Source organism: Capsicum annuum, chromosome 9 (assembly GCF_002878395.1).
Source record: "Capsicum annuum cultivar UCD-10X-F1 chromosome 9, UCD10Xv1.1, whole genome shotgun sequence".
Classification (NCBI taxonomy): Eukaryota; Viridiplantae; Streptophyta; class Magnoliopsida; order Solanales; family Solanaceae; genus Capsicum; species Capsicum annuum.
In genome coordinates, this window is record NC_061119.1 from 27541431 (window position 1) to 27560513 (window position 19083).

Genomic DNA, 19083 nt, shown 5'->3' on the forward strand with positions numbered 1-19083 from the left:
CTTTTGCCCGTGGGGCATAATTTGTAGTTTGAAAGTCTTTAAGCTAATTAAGTCTTGCCACTAAGGCAAGAGTTGTGGAATATCTCATAAATGAAAACATAACGTGGTAGTGTCAACTATTGCCCGTGGGGCATAATTTATAGTTTGAAAGTCCTTGAGCCACGTCTTGTCTTGTAGAACATCTTATAAATGAAAATATAACGGGGTAGAGTTAACTCTTGCCCGTGGGGCATAATTTATAGGTTAATTTGAAAGTCCTTGAGCCAAGTGTTGTCTCTAAGACAATAGTTGTAGAACATCTCATAAATGAAAATATAACGTGGTAGTGTCAACTCTTGCCCGTGGGGCATAATTTGTAGTTTGAAAGTCCTTGAGTCAAGTCTTGCCTCTAAGGCAAGAGTTGTAGAACATCTCATAAACATAATGTGGTAGAGTCAACTCTTGCTTGCGGGGCATAATTTGTTGCTTGAAAGTCCTTGAGCTAAGTCTTGCCTCTAAGGCAAGAGTTGTAGAACATTCCATAAATAAAGACATAACGTGGTAGTGTCAACTCTTGTCCGTGGGACATAATTTGTAGTTTAAAAGTCCTTGAGCTAAGTCTTGCCTTTAAGGCAATAGTTGTAGAACATCTCATAAATGAAAACATAACATGGTAGAGTCAACTTTTACCCTTGGAGCGTAATTTTTAGTTTGAAAGTCTTTAAGCTAATTAAGTCTTGCCTCTAAGGCAAGAGCTGTAGAACATCTCATAAATGAAAACATAACGTGGTAGTGTCAACTCTTGCCCGTGGGGCATAATTTGTAGTTTGAACGTTCTTGAGTCAAGTCTTGCCTTTAAGGCAATAATTGTAGAACATCTCATAAATTTAAACATAACGTGGTAGAGTCAACTCTTTCCCGTGGGGCATAATTTACAGTTTGAAAGTCCTTGAGCTAATTAAGTCTTGCCTCTAAGGCAATAGTTGTAGTACATCTCATAAATGAAAACATAACGTGGTAAAGTCAACTCTTGCCCGTGGGGCATAATTTGTTGTTTGAAAGTCCTTGAGCTAAGTCTTGTCTCTAAGGCAATAGTTGTAGAACATATCATCAATAAAAATATAACGCGGTTAAGTCAACTCTTGCCCGTGGGGCATAATTTATTGTTTGAAAGTCCTTGAGCTAAGTCTTGCCTCTAAGACAATATTTGTGAAACATTTCATGAATGAAAATATAACATGGTAGAGTTAACTCTTGCCCGTGGGGCATAATTTATTGTTTGAAAATCCCTGAACTAAATCTTGCCTCTAAGACAATAGTAGTAGAACATCTCATAAATCAAAATACAATGTGGTAGTGTCGACTCTTGCCCATGAAACATAACTTGTTGTTTGAAAGTCCTTGAGCTAAGTCTTGACTCTAAGGCAATAGTTGTAGGTCATCTCATAAATGAAAACATAACGTGGTAGAGTCAACTCTTGCTCGTGGGGTATAATTTGTTGGTTGAAAGTCTCTGAGCTAAATCTTAATCTAATGTAAGAGTTGTAAAATATCTCATAAATCAAAATACAATGTGGTAATGTCGACTCTTACCCATGAAACATAACTTGTTGTTTTAAATTCATAAGTCTTGCATTTACAATGTAGTAGTGTCAACTCTTACCCATGAAACGTAGCTTATTGTTCGAAAGTCGTAAGTCTTGCCTTTATAATGTGATAGTGTTAATTCTTGCTCATGGGATGTAACTTCAACAACAACAAACCCAGTGTATTCCCACAAAGTGGGGTCTAGGGAGGGTAGAATGTACGCAGTCCATACCGCTACCTCCAAAGAAGTAGAGAAATTATTTTCGATAGACCCCCGGCTCAAGATAGCTCATGAGATGTAACTTGAATGGAAGAAATCGAAGAAAAGAACAAAAATAATAAAATTACGGAAAAAGAAGAAAAATATTAAAAAAACAAAAATCAAAGAAAATATAGAAGTTGAGAGAGAATAGAAAAAAAAGTAAAGGTTGATAAAAAAAAAATAAAGGTCGAGAAAAATTTAAAAGAAAATAAATCAAAGAAAAATGAAAAAAGTTTCTTTTTTATATAAGTAGACGTTGAAAGTTGCAAAGGGTTGAGAAAAAAAAACTAAAAAGAACAAAAATAAAAAAGGAAAGAAAAAATAAAAAATAAAAAAAATATAAAATAAAAAAGAAAAAAGAAAAAAGAAAGAAGTTGAGAGGAAAAAGGAAAAAAAGTAAGGGTTGAGAAAAATAAAAATAAAAAGAGAAAAGAAAAAAGAAAATGTAAAATTAAAAAGAGAAAAAAATAAAAGTTGAAAGATATAAATATGAATTATTATCCATTATGAAGATCATTTATCTAATTTACTCCATTGATCAGGAGTAATTTTATCCCAAAAAATATTAGTTAATAGGTAAAAGTTATTTTAATAAAGTTTTTTTATTTAGAACTAAAATTTAAAAATTACTATAATTTGAATCTTTTTTTACGATTTATGACAATAGTTTAACCGAATGGCCATTTCTTGTCAAGTAGTCCAAACATGGGCTATTTTTATTTGAGAGAGGCCACCTGGTGTCTTTTTTCCTTAAAATAATTGTGTCAAAATAGCCTCTAGCTAGAAGTTAAAATCAGCTGGCGTTTAGTACAAATATTTTTTGGCAAACCGCTGGAAATTTCTAATAGATGAGCTTGTACAAACTTTGTCATAATTGTTGATGAGGTGAATCACCACAAGTTTTAAGAGAAATTTAACCTAACACGTAATGCTTTAAAATTTATCCAAATCGACTCAAAATTTAACATATTACGTTCTAATGTCAACCCAACGAATGCTCATGATTAGATTCCACATAAACTTTCAAATATTAGGGTGTGTTTGGTACGAAGGAAAATATTTTCTGAAAAATGTTTTCAATTTTTTTTCTATTTGGTTGGCTTATAGGTTTTGAAAAATATTTTTCAAATCAATTTATTTTCCTTAAAATTAAGGACAATGACTTTCCTTCAAAAAGTAAGGAAAACATTTTCCAAAACTCTCTTTTAACCTCACTCTTAAGTTGAAATATTCATACAACTCTCAAAATCACTCATTCCTGCTCCGACACTCAATCTCCCACCCCACCCCACCCCACCCCCTATCACCTCTATGAAAAAATATATTTTAATTTTTTTTTACCTCACCTCACCCCTACCCAAAACCCTACTTCCTTCCCCTTTCCAAAAACAAAAAAAATATTTTTTTTTAAAAAAAATCAAACATTTTTCTTACCTCCTTTACCAATCTCTTCCCCCCTTCAAAAAAAAAATTAAATTTTTTAAATTTTTTTTTAAAAATTCAATTTTTTTCTTACCCCACCCTTACTCCCCTACTCCGACCCCCACCCCCTACTACCCACATTCAAAAAACATATTTCAATTTTTTTTTACCCGACTCATACTCCCCTATCCCTACCTCTACCCCTCCCCCCACGCCGTACTAGCTTCCAACCTCTCCCCATCCCTACCCCCACAAAAAAAATTATTTTTTAAGAAATTAAAATTATTTTCTTACCCACTCTTACTACCTATTTTGACAACCCCGTCACTGCCGTTGACAGTCGCTGTCGCGTGCAGCCATTGTCATTACGCCAACAGTGATGACTCAGCGAAGTCGATATTTATGATTATTTCATTCGTGTTGAATTAATAATATTTAAGAATGAAAATAGGTTTGAAAAAAGATTATTTTTCTAGAAAAATCACCAATTTTAAATGCTCACTACTTTAATCTTCAAAATCGAAATAAAAATACGAAATAACTGAACCGAATTTGTAAAAATCGAACCAAATCGAAATAATTTTTGTTTGGTTATAATTGTCATTTTCGTCAACCCGAAAACCAAAAACTGTACCGATATTCAACAATCAAACCGAACAAACCGAATGCACCCCTAAATATAAGTAAGAAACAACTTATTTTTTTAGAAAATATTTCTCCTCCTTCAAAGGTCATATTTCTTTACTTCGATTGTGAATTTGGAAGTATAATCGTTAAGGTTTTAATAAGTCATTACATATTTAGAAAGTATATAATAAGTATAATTAAATTATAAGAGTGATATTTTAAAATATTTAAAAGGCATATTAATAATTTACAATTTAAATTTTCTTTTTTTCTTTTGAAAAAATATCATTTAAATTGACACGAAAGAGTAGAATAGGAAATGATCACATAAAAAGATATATTCACAGAGACTCAGAAAGAAACGGAAAAACGGTTGGTGGACAAATGGAGCCATCCATTTTCTTCTTCTTCCTTCACTTTCTCTTTTTGTTCAACCTTTCTATAATGTATGTGAAGCATAAATCTATGTACTAAGGTATTATGATGATAATACTATTTTAAACACAATATTCTGTTGTATATCCTAGAGACGAATTCAGAATTTAAAATGCAGTAAGTGCACCATTTAATATTGGATTATGTATGATGTTCTCTTGATCCTAGGTATATGTAATTGTAATTTGTTTGCTAGAACCAAACAATATGGAATTTTTTTTTTGCGCGCGTCGAAGACAAAATTACTCTTGTATTTATCTTGAAATTTTTTACTGGTTGTTTAGCTATCCACTTTAAGATGCCCATACTATTATGAAATTTTAAGTTAGTATATTTAATTGCATGGGGGCTTCATGAAATTGTGGGAGTGTGAATAAAATTTGACACCATCTTTCGGAAACAACCTTTCTATTTCCATGAGGTAGGAATAAGGTTTGCGTACACTCTGTATGTGTTGTTGTTGTTGTTGTAATAATGACCCTTCTTGAAAGGTGATTGGTTGTTTCGGTATCCACTTTGAGATGGTCAGACTAAGAAATATAAAGTAGAACTTCATTCTATAGATGTTATTATATGTACTTGAAACATGAACCTTTGTCTTTTTAAGTCTTTGTCTAACCTTTAGGTCAGAGTTCTGCTCATAGCTAGAATAATCCACTGATGCTTGCATCACAGTCTCAGGGTACGACCCCTTCCCCAAACCCTGCATGAATATAATGGATGCTCCGTGCAATGTTCATTTTACATAGTAGTGTAGTTGTCATTGATGCATCATGATTATAGCCTATGGGTTTTGCCTGAATTTTCATTTTTTTATCCAGAATTGTACTTGCACTTATAGTTAAGCAACAATAACAAAATTGTTGTTTTCTTTCATTTCTTTGGATAATCTATTGTTTTTTGGCTACTAATTGTGCTTCCTAAATCTGGTTCAGGTGTTGGAAGCAGGAACAGTTTTATCTATTTTAGTAAGGCAAGATTCTACTTTGATACATGGGAAAGGGCTTGCAGAACCAAGATGCTTGTATCAGTCCGAAAAGTCCTCAGGGATGCATGTCGGGAATACTTCACAATTTCAATCATAATCGACACAGGAAACGCCTCCCACACAAAAGGAAGGGTGGTGGAAAGCGAGTTGCTGGTGAGGAAAGAATGGAGAAAAATGATAAACTAAATAGTTTTTTCATACGTCCTACAATATGTTTGCTAATCTCTTAAGCATGTCATGTTAGATTTTTAGTTTATCGTCCTTAAAAGAAAGGGTGGTGGAAAGCGAGTTTCTATTAAGGAAAGAAGAAAAAACAAAATAGCTTTTTCATAAGAGAGTTTTCCATTGCTATATCATGTATATTAATCTCTGAAGCATGTCATGTTAGATGCTCAGTTTATTGTCTTTATCTTGAAGCATTTTCGAGAAAAGGACATGTGGTTTTGCATGTTTACGAATACTAGAGGTTTAGTTCATTGTTTAAAGTTTTAAGCCTATGAATGGTGAAGTTGTAGGTTGCACATTGCATGCTATTAATTATTTTCACTTTCACAGTGGCTGAAGATCTAGGTGATAGTGCAATTGCTGCTGATTCTGGTGATATCCAAGAAAGAGTAGAAGGCAAGGCTGAGAATTCTCCGGTAAGTTTGAAAGATAGTATACGAGATAACGAGAACATGCCAAGAGATTTTCAATTTTCTGCTTTTGTGTTCTCAAGCTGTTGGAATCATCGTGTTGCATTATGTACATATCTGTGCGCTAACTGACTCTATGTCATCAACTGTAACATTTCAGATTGTGTCGAAAATTACAGAAGCAAATAAAGTGCCCAAAAGTTCAATGTTATCTCGGATAATATCTTTGATTAATCATGAAGAGAGGCCTAAAAGAAAGGGTAGGCACCGGAGAAGTTCATCCTGTCCTATACAGCTCGAACGAACTAATTCTATTCATCATCTAGACAAGATGCAATCTTCTCATGAAATTCCCTTAAATGACAAGACTTTGGAGAATCCTAATTACAAGGAGAAATATTCAGTTGCTAGTTTATTAGACCCTCCCCGCAAAAAGATAAGCGAGCATGCAATCCAAGAGCCTATGGAATTAGAAAACATGAGAAAGGACTCATCCAAGTTAACGTTCGGTTTTATCAAGTCGTTTTCATTTCCTTTGCATAGATCACGAGGAAGAAGAGCTGTTAGGTCAAGGAAACACAAGAACAAGATGGTAGATGATCAGTCACAAGTTGGCAGTGAGGTGTCTGGTTCTGCTGGATTTAATAGCCACTCAGTGACATCAACGGATTTGAGTAGCGATGATGACGTTGGAAAACACATGTTGATCAGAAGAGTTGAATCATTTGATAATGTCTCTCCATGTTCACCTCGTGCAGAAAAGAAACACCGTGAGAGTAGTAAACTCCTCCTCAATCGTTTTAAGAATCTAAAGCAAAAAATAAGGCATGCAGTCGAGGAGAGTAGAAAGGAGAGGCGTCGAATTGTCATGGATGCTGTCCTTCATAAGGTTCCACATGGTCATAGATCATCAAAGGCTATTGAAAAGGGAAGTACTTTTGCTCATTGCAATTCTTCATTTACGAAGAGTGAAATGAATTCCTTTGGGAGAACCCCATCTGTTAATGAGTCATTAGACAAATATAATCGATTACTTGATTCCTCCTCCTATAGGGAAGAAAAACAACACAGTTCTGATCGTTTGAGCTTTAGAGCTTCTAGATCACCTTCACCGGCTAGAAGTAGCAGCCCTATTGGCCTCGAGAGAATTCTCTCTATGCCTGATCTCAGGTATTACTCTTCTTTCAAACGTGAGGACTCTCCTGAACCTGGCTACATGGATACACTAGATAGAGCTATATCGAGCAACAACTTATATATAGGAATTTCCAAGTCCAATGAACAGAAGTCCCTAGATATCACTTTAGGTTCAGAAAACCAAACTGAAGAAGGTTACAATTCAGACTCCAGGAGTTCGATTTTTCTTGATGTCAACGAGACTTTTGATGACTTCGGTAGCTTAAAGAAATCTTCCTCGGTTGAAAACATCATTGAGGGCACCTCATCTGTTGTTTCAGAATTAGATAAGCCAGTTCCGGTTCCTCTGCCTGATATGATTTTTCAGAATGCTACTTCTGGCGCAGCAAGACTCTCGTTAGCTAAAGGTATCTTATTCGAGACAATCCATATGTATTTTTCTCTATATTTTCCATTTTTTTCTAAGTAGACTCATGAACTTTCCAAGTGTTTTCTCTGCTAGTTGCTTGCCTTCCTTCATTATCTTTTAGCTTCTAAATTGCATTATGAAATCAGTACAACATTTTCTGTCAATTTTGGTATCTGTTTTTTATTTTGGAGTACATTGCTCTGACAATAAACTCACATTTATGATTTGGTAACACATATACTATTGATTTGGACACATTTCAAACTTGTCTCGGTCCTGATGTCAAACATGAAATGCCAAACATACCAAAGTTTGGTGCTTTCTACGTAAGACATGTAAATTATGTATGTGTATTATCCGTGCTATGCAAATTCTCTCTATAAAATACATAGGTTTCTTCAGTATCATTAGCAAACTAACAAGATGATTTTACTGATATTCCACAGGTGCAGAAGAGGATGTAGTTAATACCGATAAAATAGGATTGTCATCCAGTGATCTGAACAGAATTTTGCAAATTCATGTTTATAAAAGATATGAATCTGAATTCAATTATGTCAAAGATGTACTAGAACTATCTGGATTCAGTGGAAGTAAGTTTCTAGGAAAATGGCATTCTACCGACAAACCGATGAACCCTTCAGTATTCGATGAAGTGGAAGGATATTGTTTACTTGATCAAGAAGGTGTTACTTGTGATCAACTACTTTTGTTTGATTTGATCAATGAGGTCTTGTTACAAATTTATGAGAGATCGTGTTCTTACTGGCCAAAGCCGTTAACATGTCGTTCTTATATCCATACGATGCCTGTTGGCTACCATGTCCTTGGTGAGGTGTGGACTGATATAAACTCGTGTTTCGAATCTGAAATGAAGATTGATCAACCGATTGACGATGCTGTGAGTCGTGATCTAGCAAAAGATGAAGCTTGGATGAACCTTCAATTTGATGCTGTGTGTTCTGGACTGGAGCTGGAGGATCTCATATTGGATGATCTTTTAGAAGAACTGATTGTCATTTGATGTTCAGGTTGTTCAGCTTTCTTGCAATGTTTGGCACTTGTGATCCTACAAATTTATGTCAAAAGCGGATCTGGGTCGGGTTCATTTGAACTCTTTGCTTTTGACTCGAGCTATGTATACATAACGCATTTGGTCCAACACATATGCATAGAGGCAGATCTAGGGCAGGTTCAGTAGTTCAATTGAACTATCATTCTCTTGACCAGTGCTACATATACATATCGTATACAAAACTTTTGATTGACACATTTGGTCCAACACATATACGTAGAAAGATGGATTTAGGGTGGGTTCAGTGGCCCAGTTGAACTCTTCTCTTTTTACTAGGGCTATGTATACATATGGTATACTACTTTTTGCTTGACAAATTTGGTCCAACACATACGTACAAAGACAGATCTTGGGCGGGTTCAGTGGTTTAATTAAACTCATTGTGTGGGACTCAAGCTACGTATACATATGGCAAAAAGAATTTGAAACATACATAATAATAATAAGATCACAATCATATCGAACCTCTCACTCTAGATCCTAGATTAGCCTCTGCATACATAATATTTTATTCTATATGTAAATTGTTTGGTCAAGTGGTCAAGAAAGTATTAGAGAAGAATGTTGAGCACATATATTTGTCACAAACTTTTGAGACTCTACAGATTTTGGTAGCATATTATTGAAATTTTTTTTTTATGCTACAAGTAGGAGACTGGGAGTTGTAAATAGCAATCTTTTTTTTCACATAATGGAATTGATACATATAATGTGGCCTAATTTCCTAGTTATTGATCACTTGTTCAATGAAATATCTGATATTGTTGTACATTGGACCAATGTTTCTACATGTTTGTGAGGTATTAGTTCCTTAACTTCTCAACTCATTTAGGTAACGATTTTAATTTTCAAAAGCTAAGAATTTTATATTATAATACACAACAAATGTTTTTGTCGCAACAAAAGTATATCATTAAGTGTAAAATAAAAATTATAAGTTAAATTAATTTCGAATATAGAACATCATTAAGTGAACAAATAAGAAAATAATGTCGAATTAAATAGTACGAAGGAAATATATCTTTCGAGTCACGAGGATAATGAAGACCCAACATTTTTTAACCAAGTATTAGAACAAAGTAATAGTAATTTGCCAACAAGGCCCGTCTAGTTCAGTTGGTAGATCGCAAGGCTCTTAACTTTGTGGTTGTGGGTTTCGAGCCCCACGGTGGGCGTTTCCATTTTTCTTTAACCATTTTTTGTGTTTTGAACAATATAGTGGAGCAAAAAGTCTCTTTCTAGAATATGTTTTTCTAAAATCTTAATTTTTTTGGGTTTCACATGGTATTCGTTTTAGAGCAATGATTAATTCGAACTTGAAATCCCTGTGTTTTGAACAATATAGTGGAGCAAAAAGTTTCCTTCTAGAACATGTTTTTCTAAAATCTTAACTCTTTGGTTTCACATGATATCTGTTTTAGAGCAATGATTAGTTCAACTTCACGTAGCGTAAGACCCAAGGAAAAGAAACGTGCTCTTGACAAGAAACTGTTCATTCTCAAGATTCGAACTTGATATTCCTAATTAGGACGGAGATAGATAATTTATTACAAATTTGAACGAACCCAATAAATTTTTCTTGAACTTCATATTTGTACTAGAAAATTCATTAAATATACATAAATATCTAATCGTGAAGCTAGTAATATAACCACAACGAGTTATGAATTCAATGGCAATTTAAAATCAATAAACTTCAAATGAAAAATTTGTCTCTGCCCTACCTAATAAGGCTCAAGGGATCCTATCCATGGGTTTACTGCATTCATTATATAATAGGTTCCCTCTTATCTTCTTTCTTCACTTTCCAAAGAAAAATGACCCTCCATCTTTTGTCTTCATATTTCCAATCATTGTACCAACACTCACTTCAATTCCTTATCTTGGTCATATGCTAGGGCACCTAGCAAGGTGTTGTTTGGCACGTAGAATAATGATAATAATTTTGAAAAAAATTATAAAATTATTTAATCTCTTATTTGTATTAAAATGGTGAAATTAACTATTCCGTATTTAAAATAAAATAGTTCATTCATGAAATATCTCAGTTCATAAGATATTTTGCCTATCTCATTCCGCATACCAAATTAAACTATCTAAATGACAAAGAAATAGACATATTGATATATCATTTTTAAAACAATTACATAAATACACAACTTATGTTTTCAATATTACAAAAAATCTCAACTCTCAAAATATATTACAAAAATTCCAACATATACACAGAATGTTATATATATGTCGGCTATGTTATGTATATTAATAGAGAGAGAGTAAAGTAATTAAAAAAGTGGAAGAAAGTGTAATTATTTTCAAAAGGGTTGGAATTTATGTTATTTATTCATGATTTTTTCTTCTTTTTTCTTCATAATTTAGCTCAAATTCTCACTCCTTTTTTTTTTTTCTTTTTTCTTCATAATTTAGCTCAAATTATCGCTCCCTTTCGGGAAAAAAAAAATATTTATCTCTCTTTATTCTATATCCTTTTCAATCTTAAAATGCAAGGAAATACACAACCCCATGTCTATATTCTCCCCCCAAAGGCCAAATTGACCTTAAAGACCAATAGCAACTAGCAATACGTCTCCTTTATTCTTTTCCTCCTCAAACACAACATTTTACTTATCATGGGGGTCCAGAATTAATTAAGATGTAATAAGTTTTGATCAACTGAGATATTGAATTCTAAATTTCTTAATCAAATTTTATTTATATAGTATGTTCATATGTACCGGGACAGACTACGACCACCTAAGCAATCAGGTGTTCTCGATCATCTATGGAGGGTCCACACTCTTCTAAAGACCTTTTGTTTACATTAATGTAATTAAATTTATGAATAAGATGAATCAATTTTTTTTTTAAACAAAAAAAAACTTATCTTATGTGATAATGTAAACACTATAGAGCGACCAACATGGGTTGTATGATCAGAGGTTGAGGATTCGATTCTGGGTATGGAGAAAACTTTGTTGGGAGTGCTGCCACCTTAATAGACCCTGCAACGCGCGATCCAGATTAGTCAGGACTTTAATGCGGGCACCGGTTATCGGACACCGAACATCGAATGGAAAACAAAAAAAATACTATAGAGCGAATTGTCGCTCTCATCTAAGCTAGCAAATGTATGATAACACTAAAAAAATAGTTGTGCAAGTGCTTTCATGTATCATTCTATGATCTCGACCTCATTATGAGGTAGTGATATGAGTTTCACGCACTTATAAGTAATTAAATGAAGTACACTTGAAAAGCTACTGTGTCAGGAATTTCACTAATTAATGTAGTACACTTCATTAATTTAATAACACGAATCAATAGTACCAATAAATGAAGTGGTAGTACTAAACTAAAACTTTGGTACTATCTTGAGAAACATGTGATGATGGTACGAAGATAAACTAGAACTAACAAACAATAATTCGTATGGGGTTAAAATGTACTAGTACTAACAAAATGATGTGATTCAACAAAAGGCAAAAGGGGGAAAAGAGATTTCACTAATGTTGGGCCCATCTTTAAAAGATTCGACATCCATATAGACGTAGGAATTTCATTCCTGCCCCACCTTGAATGGTCGATAAAAACAAATGAAACTAAAATCCACAATGATTTAAACCACGACTTAAATAAGTGACGGGAAATTGTGAGTGACGGAGTGGCCTTGATGCCACGATTCCTGAGATTCGGTTTTTTGTTGCTTTGGTTCGTAAAAAAAAATAAATTAAAAGAATGATTTAAAGCATTGATATCAGGAGAGGCGAGTGGGCAGGTTGGCGGGTTGGATTGAATATAGTGTTGTTTTTGGGGTTTGGTAAAATTTGTATTTTACATCAAGAACTTCAAACACATATTCAAACAATAAGTTCACCCAACTTATGAACATAAACAAAATAAAGTTCAAACTATTTTATGAAAAATAGCAAAATCAAATGTTTAGAAAAAGATGAAGATTAGAAGATTCAAGTCCATCAAATTCAAGGTGTGTCCTTAAGAAAATTATTTCCCTCAAGTACCTGAGGTTATGAAATATATCCTCCCACGATAAAATGAATCACTTCGACAAAATAGAGGTAACTCAAATTCTGTCGAACTCCGAATGCACTCAATGATAGCAAATCACACGAGATTATAAGAAACACAAGTGTTCTAACTTCAAAATTCATGTCTGTACTTGAAAAAGAAATTCAGGTATTTATAGCCATCAAGGTGTTACTTCATGAAGAGAAGTAATGGTTCAAAAAGGTGCACCCCTTCAAAAAGTTGCAACTCTTCGAAAAAGTTGCAACTCTTCAAAAAAGTCTCAGCTCATTGAAAATGTCATAACCATCCAAACCGAAAAAGTGTCTATTCAAATTGCCTCCTTTCTCTTGGTGTCTTTTTCGTCAATTATTCATTTTTCATTCACACCCAAAACCTAACAATCCCCCACATGAATGGAAAATGACTATTTTATAAAAAATTTATGGACAAGTGTATGATTTACAAGCAAAGAATAGTTGTATTTGGATAAGTAGGTTTTCCTTTGAACTTTCTATAGTGAACTTGTATCAAATACACTTGATCAACCGGTAAATGTGATATCTTTGAACCATCTAGCTTTAATGTACAGCTAGACAACACAAGTCACATAACCAGTCTTTTACCGGTTATGATTCTCACGATTTTATTCGTTTCAGTCATGAACATGACCTGGTTTCATAAGAGCTTAGAGAATAGGTCTTTACTATTATTCTCCTTGAAGCAGCTTCCACTTCACCCCCACATAGGTGATTCCTAAACATTTAATCCTATTGATCAAACTATTTGGCCAAACCAATCAAACTTAGAAATCATTAAAAAGCTTCAAACCATAAGTCTTATCCTTATTTTCTAAACATTATCTTCATCAGAAGAATAAGTAAAGTATATTGACAATGTTGAACCACCACTCACAAATTATTTTGATCTCCTTGAACCTAACCCTGGGATCTCCAATCTGCTATGTAGAGTTACTGTCGTGATGACTTGTCCTAGGCCATAAATCCATTTTCTTTGATGATATCTCAGCTTCCTCTCTAGATAGGCCTTTTGTAAGTGAGTCTGACATATTATTATTTTACCTCTCATAGTCAATCGTGAAAAGTCTACTAGAGAGTAGTCTTTAACGGTATTATGTCTTCATCTTATATGACGAGATTTACCGTTATACATCATGCTCCCTTGCCTACCTATTGTCGTTTGACTATCATAATGTATGTGTAACGCCCCGAGTCTGTACTCCGGATGCTACACGGTGCTTATGATCCTGAAGGACCACAAACTAACCCATGACTGATATATGCTGTGAGCACTGAATAATAATACTGTAATAAATATGAAAAATAGGCTGAAATGCCATAAGGTTCAAAATCTAAAATACTGATAAAGAATATCAACTGTAGCAATAATCTGCAAAACTAAAAAGTTTAGTCTGAAAAGCCTATAACTGAACTGTCTGAAAGTGGAGTTGATGGGACAAGCCCCCAACTAACTTCGACTACTAAAATACTGAAGCTACAAAAAAGACTAATATAAAGACATATCCTCGATAGATGAGGACTTACTACTAAATTTGATACTATTGGCTGAATCTGTCTATGCGCGGTCGAGAACCTGAGCGTCTAAACCTAGGATATGAGATATCATAGCACAAAGAAAGAGCATACGTCAATACGTGGAATGTACTGGTATGCTAGATGAGGTAAGGATAAATGCAACGGTTCATATGCATGAACAATAACTGACTGAAAGATATAGAGTAACTGATTATGAGAGTACATGGATAACTGAAACTGCTATAAATATTGAGTATGCAATACTGTACATATACGTGTATACTCTAACTGAACTTTTACTAAAGTTGAGTTTTGATAACTGAGTAACTGATATCTGAGAATTACTGATAACTGAGTTATTGATACTGATTGACTGTGTTTGACAGTCCTGATTCTGTAGAAATGAATTGAGTTCTATTCTGAGACTGAAACCGAGACTATAGGAAGTAATCATCTAATCGAGATACCCCAAATAAGATAATTGGGGTCCAACCTGTAACCTCAGTTGGAAGGGTGTTAGTACCGTGCTACGGGTAAAGATAAGCTGAAGAGTTACCCTCACCCGACAGGTACTCTAATGAGAATGGTGGAACCCTCAACTGGAAGGTTAACACACCTCATCAACCCTTAACTGGCAGGTTAATGTCTCAACCTACGCTGGCTACGTAGTTTTGGAATGCAAGGACTGCTTCTAACGATTACACCCTCTACTAGTAGGATAATGTCTCAACCAACATTAGCTACGTAGTTCTGGAACGCAAGGACTGCTTCTAAGGATAACACCCTCTACTGGCAGGTGAGCCCCCATCCTTGGGTTCACTCGGTGCTAAATCCTACTCTCATCTGGATGAAACTAATTAATATACTGAGCTGAACTAGACTGATACTGAGTTTCACTAAGTTCTGTAACTGACAGAGTTCACTGAGTTTTGTAACTTCCTGAGTACTTACTATTTTGGGACATGACTGAGACTATTCTATAACTATTGTAGTTCTAGGTAAACAACTAGATTGTCGGGTATTAGATACCCCCGGGACTCGATAGCATGAAAAAAAAGCATAGCATGATCATAAAAAGTATAACAATGTTCACTTGTTCATAATTCATTAATAGAGACATTTTATCAAACACTTATAGGGCATAAGCTTATACATGATTGGGACCACACAATGACATGTCATGATTCCACTATTTACTCCACATAGGCATTTTATCAAACACTTGGAGAATATGAATTATTTCATATGGTAATGGCCAACACATGAACATCATGCATACAATACTCAATTGGAAATTCAAGGGTTTAGCATGCAATTCATATAATTCATCACATAACTATTTTAATTTCATGGAAACTTATAATTAATCATGAATTGAAACCCAACTACTATCATGGACATGAACACAATCAATTTCAAGCATGAAGTTCATAAATCTGAGATCTTGTAATTTTAAAAAGGGTTCTTGAACTTCATGGGTGAAAGGAACCCATGAATGAACACCTAACATATCTGGGAATATTAATTCTTAAAGGTTCTTGAAGGAATTCTTGAGTTTGTTCTTCATTTCTTGAAGCTAGGGTTCAGCCCTTTGAGAGAGAATGCTTTTAATTTGGGGGAAAATAAGTGAATAATGTCATAACTAGGTTATTTAGGGCTAAATCCCGTGTTTAAGACTGACTTGGGTCATGAAAAAATACCCAATTACCCCTAGGAATGATTTAAAAATTGTCACTGGAAAAACTCAATTTTGGGCCCTAGCGCGATGCGCCACCATCGCGCCATGCTACTGGAATTCCACTGGAACTATTTAAAAAGAATGACTGGGAATTTGGCCTGTGGTGCGACGCAGTACAATCGCGGAGCCCCATTGGAAATTGACAATTGGGAAAATAACCGGTGGCACGACGCAGTGGTATCGCATTGCCACACAGGATGAGAACTGTAAGTTCACCGCGACGCAGGCTTACCATGTTGGCTCACTGGTTTTTGACAATTTCAATTTGGCTTGGCTCTGCGACGTGCTGACGTGCATTTTGGCCCACTATTTTACAAAAACGGCTATAACTTTTCACCCGGGTATCGGATTTTGGTGAATTTTATATCGTTGGAAAGATGACTGATTTTCCCAAGCAATGGTAAGCTCTAAACTAAAAAATACTAAGTATTTAGAAAAATTTATATACGGTTACTCATATACTGAGAGGAAAGTTAAGTTAGAGAAATACGGGGAATTACAGTATGCATACTGGTGCCAATGAAGAATATCTTCCAAGAAATTTTAGAGTCATTCAGCTTCTTCACCGGCTTTATCTAATGCGATAAATTTAGATTCCATTATCGAGCGAGCAATACATGTCTATATGGATGATTTCCAAGAGACTACTCCTCCACCTAAATTAAATACATATCCACTTGTGGATTTGACGTCATTCGATCTGGTGGTCCAATTTGCATCACTATATCCTTCAATTACTGTGTGGTATTTGTTATAATGCAAAGCATAGTCTTAAGTATATTTTAGATACCTCAATCCTCTTTTCATTGCAATTAGATGTGTTTGAATGGGATTACTCATGTACCAATTCAATTTACTAATAGCGCATGTTATGTCTGATCGCGTACAATTCATAATATACATCAAACTTTTCAACGCTCATTCGTAGTCCAATTATGAGCACTTTCATCGTTATTGTTTTAAAGTGCAAAGCTCACGTCTAATGTAGTCTTGAAAATATTAAAATCCAAATACTTGAACTTGTCAAGTATCTTTTCATTGTAATCATACTATGACAATGTCAATCTGTGTGGAGTTCTATGAATTCATATCCCTAGGATCACATCAGCAACTCCAAGGTCTTTGTAATACCCCGTGTCTAGAAGTTTCTGTACATCAGATGAATTTTTTCTTGAGTCATACGTACAATATACGAGTGGTATGTTGTAGTTATATGCAAGGCAGTGTCTGTTGTAGGTACAACTTGACCCCTAGAAGTCGTCAAGTAGGGTATGAGTCATATGGAGGTAAGTCGTTAGTCCATCAGTATAGACTTCTTGAGATTCTGACTAAGCTACAAGTGGGGGCTAAGAGTCGTATAAAGATGATACTAGTCGTTGGTGGGACTCGTATGTTGACCAGTGTATACCCTTATAGATTCTGACAAGCTTACAAGTTAAGGGTCATAGTCGTACCCTTCCATACAAGTCGTATGGTTGAGTTGTAAAGGCTGGCGACCAATTTCTGTAAAGCTCGGCTAAGGTCTTTTTGGTTTTTTCCTCTCATATAACTTTTTATCCACAACCTATAACCCTCAAAGAGGCATTATATCATTCAATTTCTTAATTAAATAATGACTCTTTCTCCTCCCATCTTTAAGAACAACAAGATTAGGGTTCATCTCACACAAACTCATCCCTGAAGTCTCAAGATTCAAACTCTCTTCACAAGTCAAGAAATTCAGGTATGTGGGGTTTATTAACAACGTTAGTCTTTTATCTTTGTGTCCAAAATGCATAGTTTTAAGATTTAATTTACTTATTTTGAATTAGGGTTCATACCCAAATAGCCATATTCTTGAAGTATGATACTACCATGTGATTGAAAGCTTTAAGTGCATCAAGGTTTACATATATTCATGTTTTGACTTGCAAGATTTGTATTATGATTTGAATTTCACTATCTTGACTGGATATTGTTGAAAGTTTTCAAGGTGATTATTGAACATGATGTTTTATTATGAAATCCTATAAAATAAAGCATGAATTTCAAGTCCTAAGTACAAGTATTGAGTTTGCAAGAAGTTTATGCTTTTAAGCTCCATTGACATATTCTATAACATGATTTAAAGAAAAGCTTGATTTTTTGATCTAAAGATAAGATATGAAATCCACAACTATTCATTTTTAATATGATTTAAAGTGAAGAGAAGAATAACTTATTATTCAGTCTATAAATCCTTATGTCATTTTAAGGTGGATTTCTTAAAATATGAACGGATAAGTATCCTGGGAGTAGTATTTAGCACCGAGAAGGGAATGCGAATGAGAATATCCTAAATTCCTGAAAACTACGAGCCACCGTAGGTTAAGTTTTTTCCCAATATGGATGAAGTTCAGTGATCACTTAAGTTAAGTGACTATGCTGATGAAAAGAGTAAAACAGCTCTCCTTAACGTGGGTAAGATGTTAGACTCCATGGTAGCTCACATGGATTATGTCGGTTAAAAGAATCTCCCAAAGAAAGAATAAAAAGTCAAGCTTTTAGAAACTAAGTGTTATGACTCACAAAGTTGTTTATTATGCTCTATTATGCATGTTCATGATTTTGCAGTCTTTGTTTTATTCAAGCTTAAGGTGAGTCATTTACACTTAGCATGCATCATTTGAAAGTTTATATGTGTATTCAGTTACCGTTTTACTTATGCATTAACCACCACATACTCAGTACATTCTACAGGTAATGACCCACATATATGTCTATGTGCTACATTGTCTTATAACATAAGTTCTGGTGCTCGGTTCCAGCAACACAATTAACTACGGGCATCATCACTTACATCCTAACATAAAGTGAGTCTTCATAGTCCGAGGACCCAATTTCTCGGACTTCTGTTCATAGATAAAAGTATTTAGTTATTTGACTTCAGTTTATGCTCGATTCAGCTGGGGTATGTCCCAGTGGCTCTCTAGTCAGTATTAGAGGCTTGTCAGACTGTTTATGTTTTAAGTTTAAAGTGTTTGTTTAAGATTACAAAGTTAAAGGCTCTCAATTAAGCTATGAATTCATTTACCTTCAGATTTTAAATATGTTAGTTCACAAAAATACGCCAGGCCTCAGTACTTTTTCCTGCACGCTTTACTGTTCACTACTATTCACGGTTCGATCAGAATGTTCATAACTCGTCGCTCAGGTGTCCGTTTTGGATGATCCACATATCGTTGGAAAGCT

General features: G+C 34.5%; 1 protein-coding gene and 1 non-coding gene across 4 annotated transcripts; both read left to right on the top strand.

Moving 5' to 3' along the window:
• The first annotated feature begins 4222 nt into the window (after positions 1-4222).
• On the top strand, positions 4223-9276 carry LOC107842991. 3 transcript variants are annotated; one of them, XM_016687108.2, is made up of 5 exons: positions 4223-4352; positions 5248-5453; positions 5856-5941; positions 6096-7479; positions 7928-9276. In XM_016687108.2, exons 2-5 carry the CDS (start codon positions 5306-5308, stop codon positions 8503-8505), a joined length of 2196 nt encoding a protein of 731 aa, XP_016542594.2. In that variant the 5' UTR covers positions 4223-4352; positions 5248-5305; the 3' UTR covers positions 8506-9276. The 3 variants fall into 3 exon arrangements, with proteins under 3 accessions (XP_016542594.2, XP_016542593.2, XP_047252134.1); XM_016687107.2 differs by having other exon boundaries at positions 4226-4429; XM_047396178.1 differs by lacking the exon at positions 4223-4352 and adding an exon at positions 4898-4994.
• A 381-nt stretch (positions 9277-9657) lies between these two features.
• TRNAK-CUU lies at positions 9658-9731 on the top strand. The gene has a single exon. It is a non-coding gene; the product is annotated as a tRNA-Lys (tRNA).
• Positions 9732-19083: the final 9352 nt, after the last annotated feature.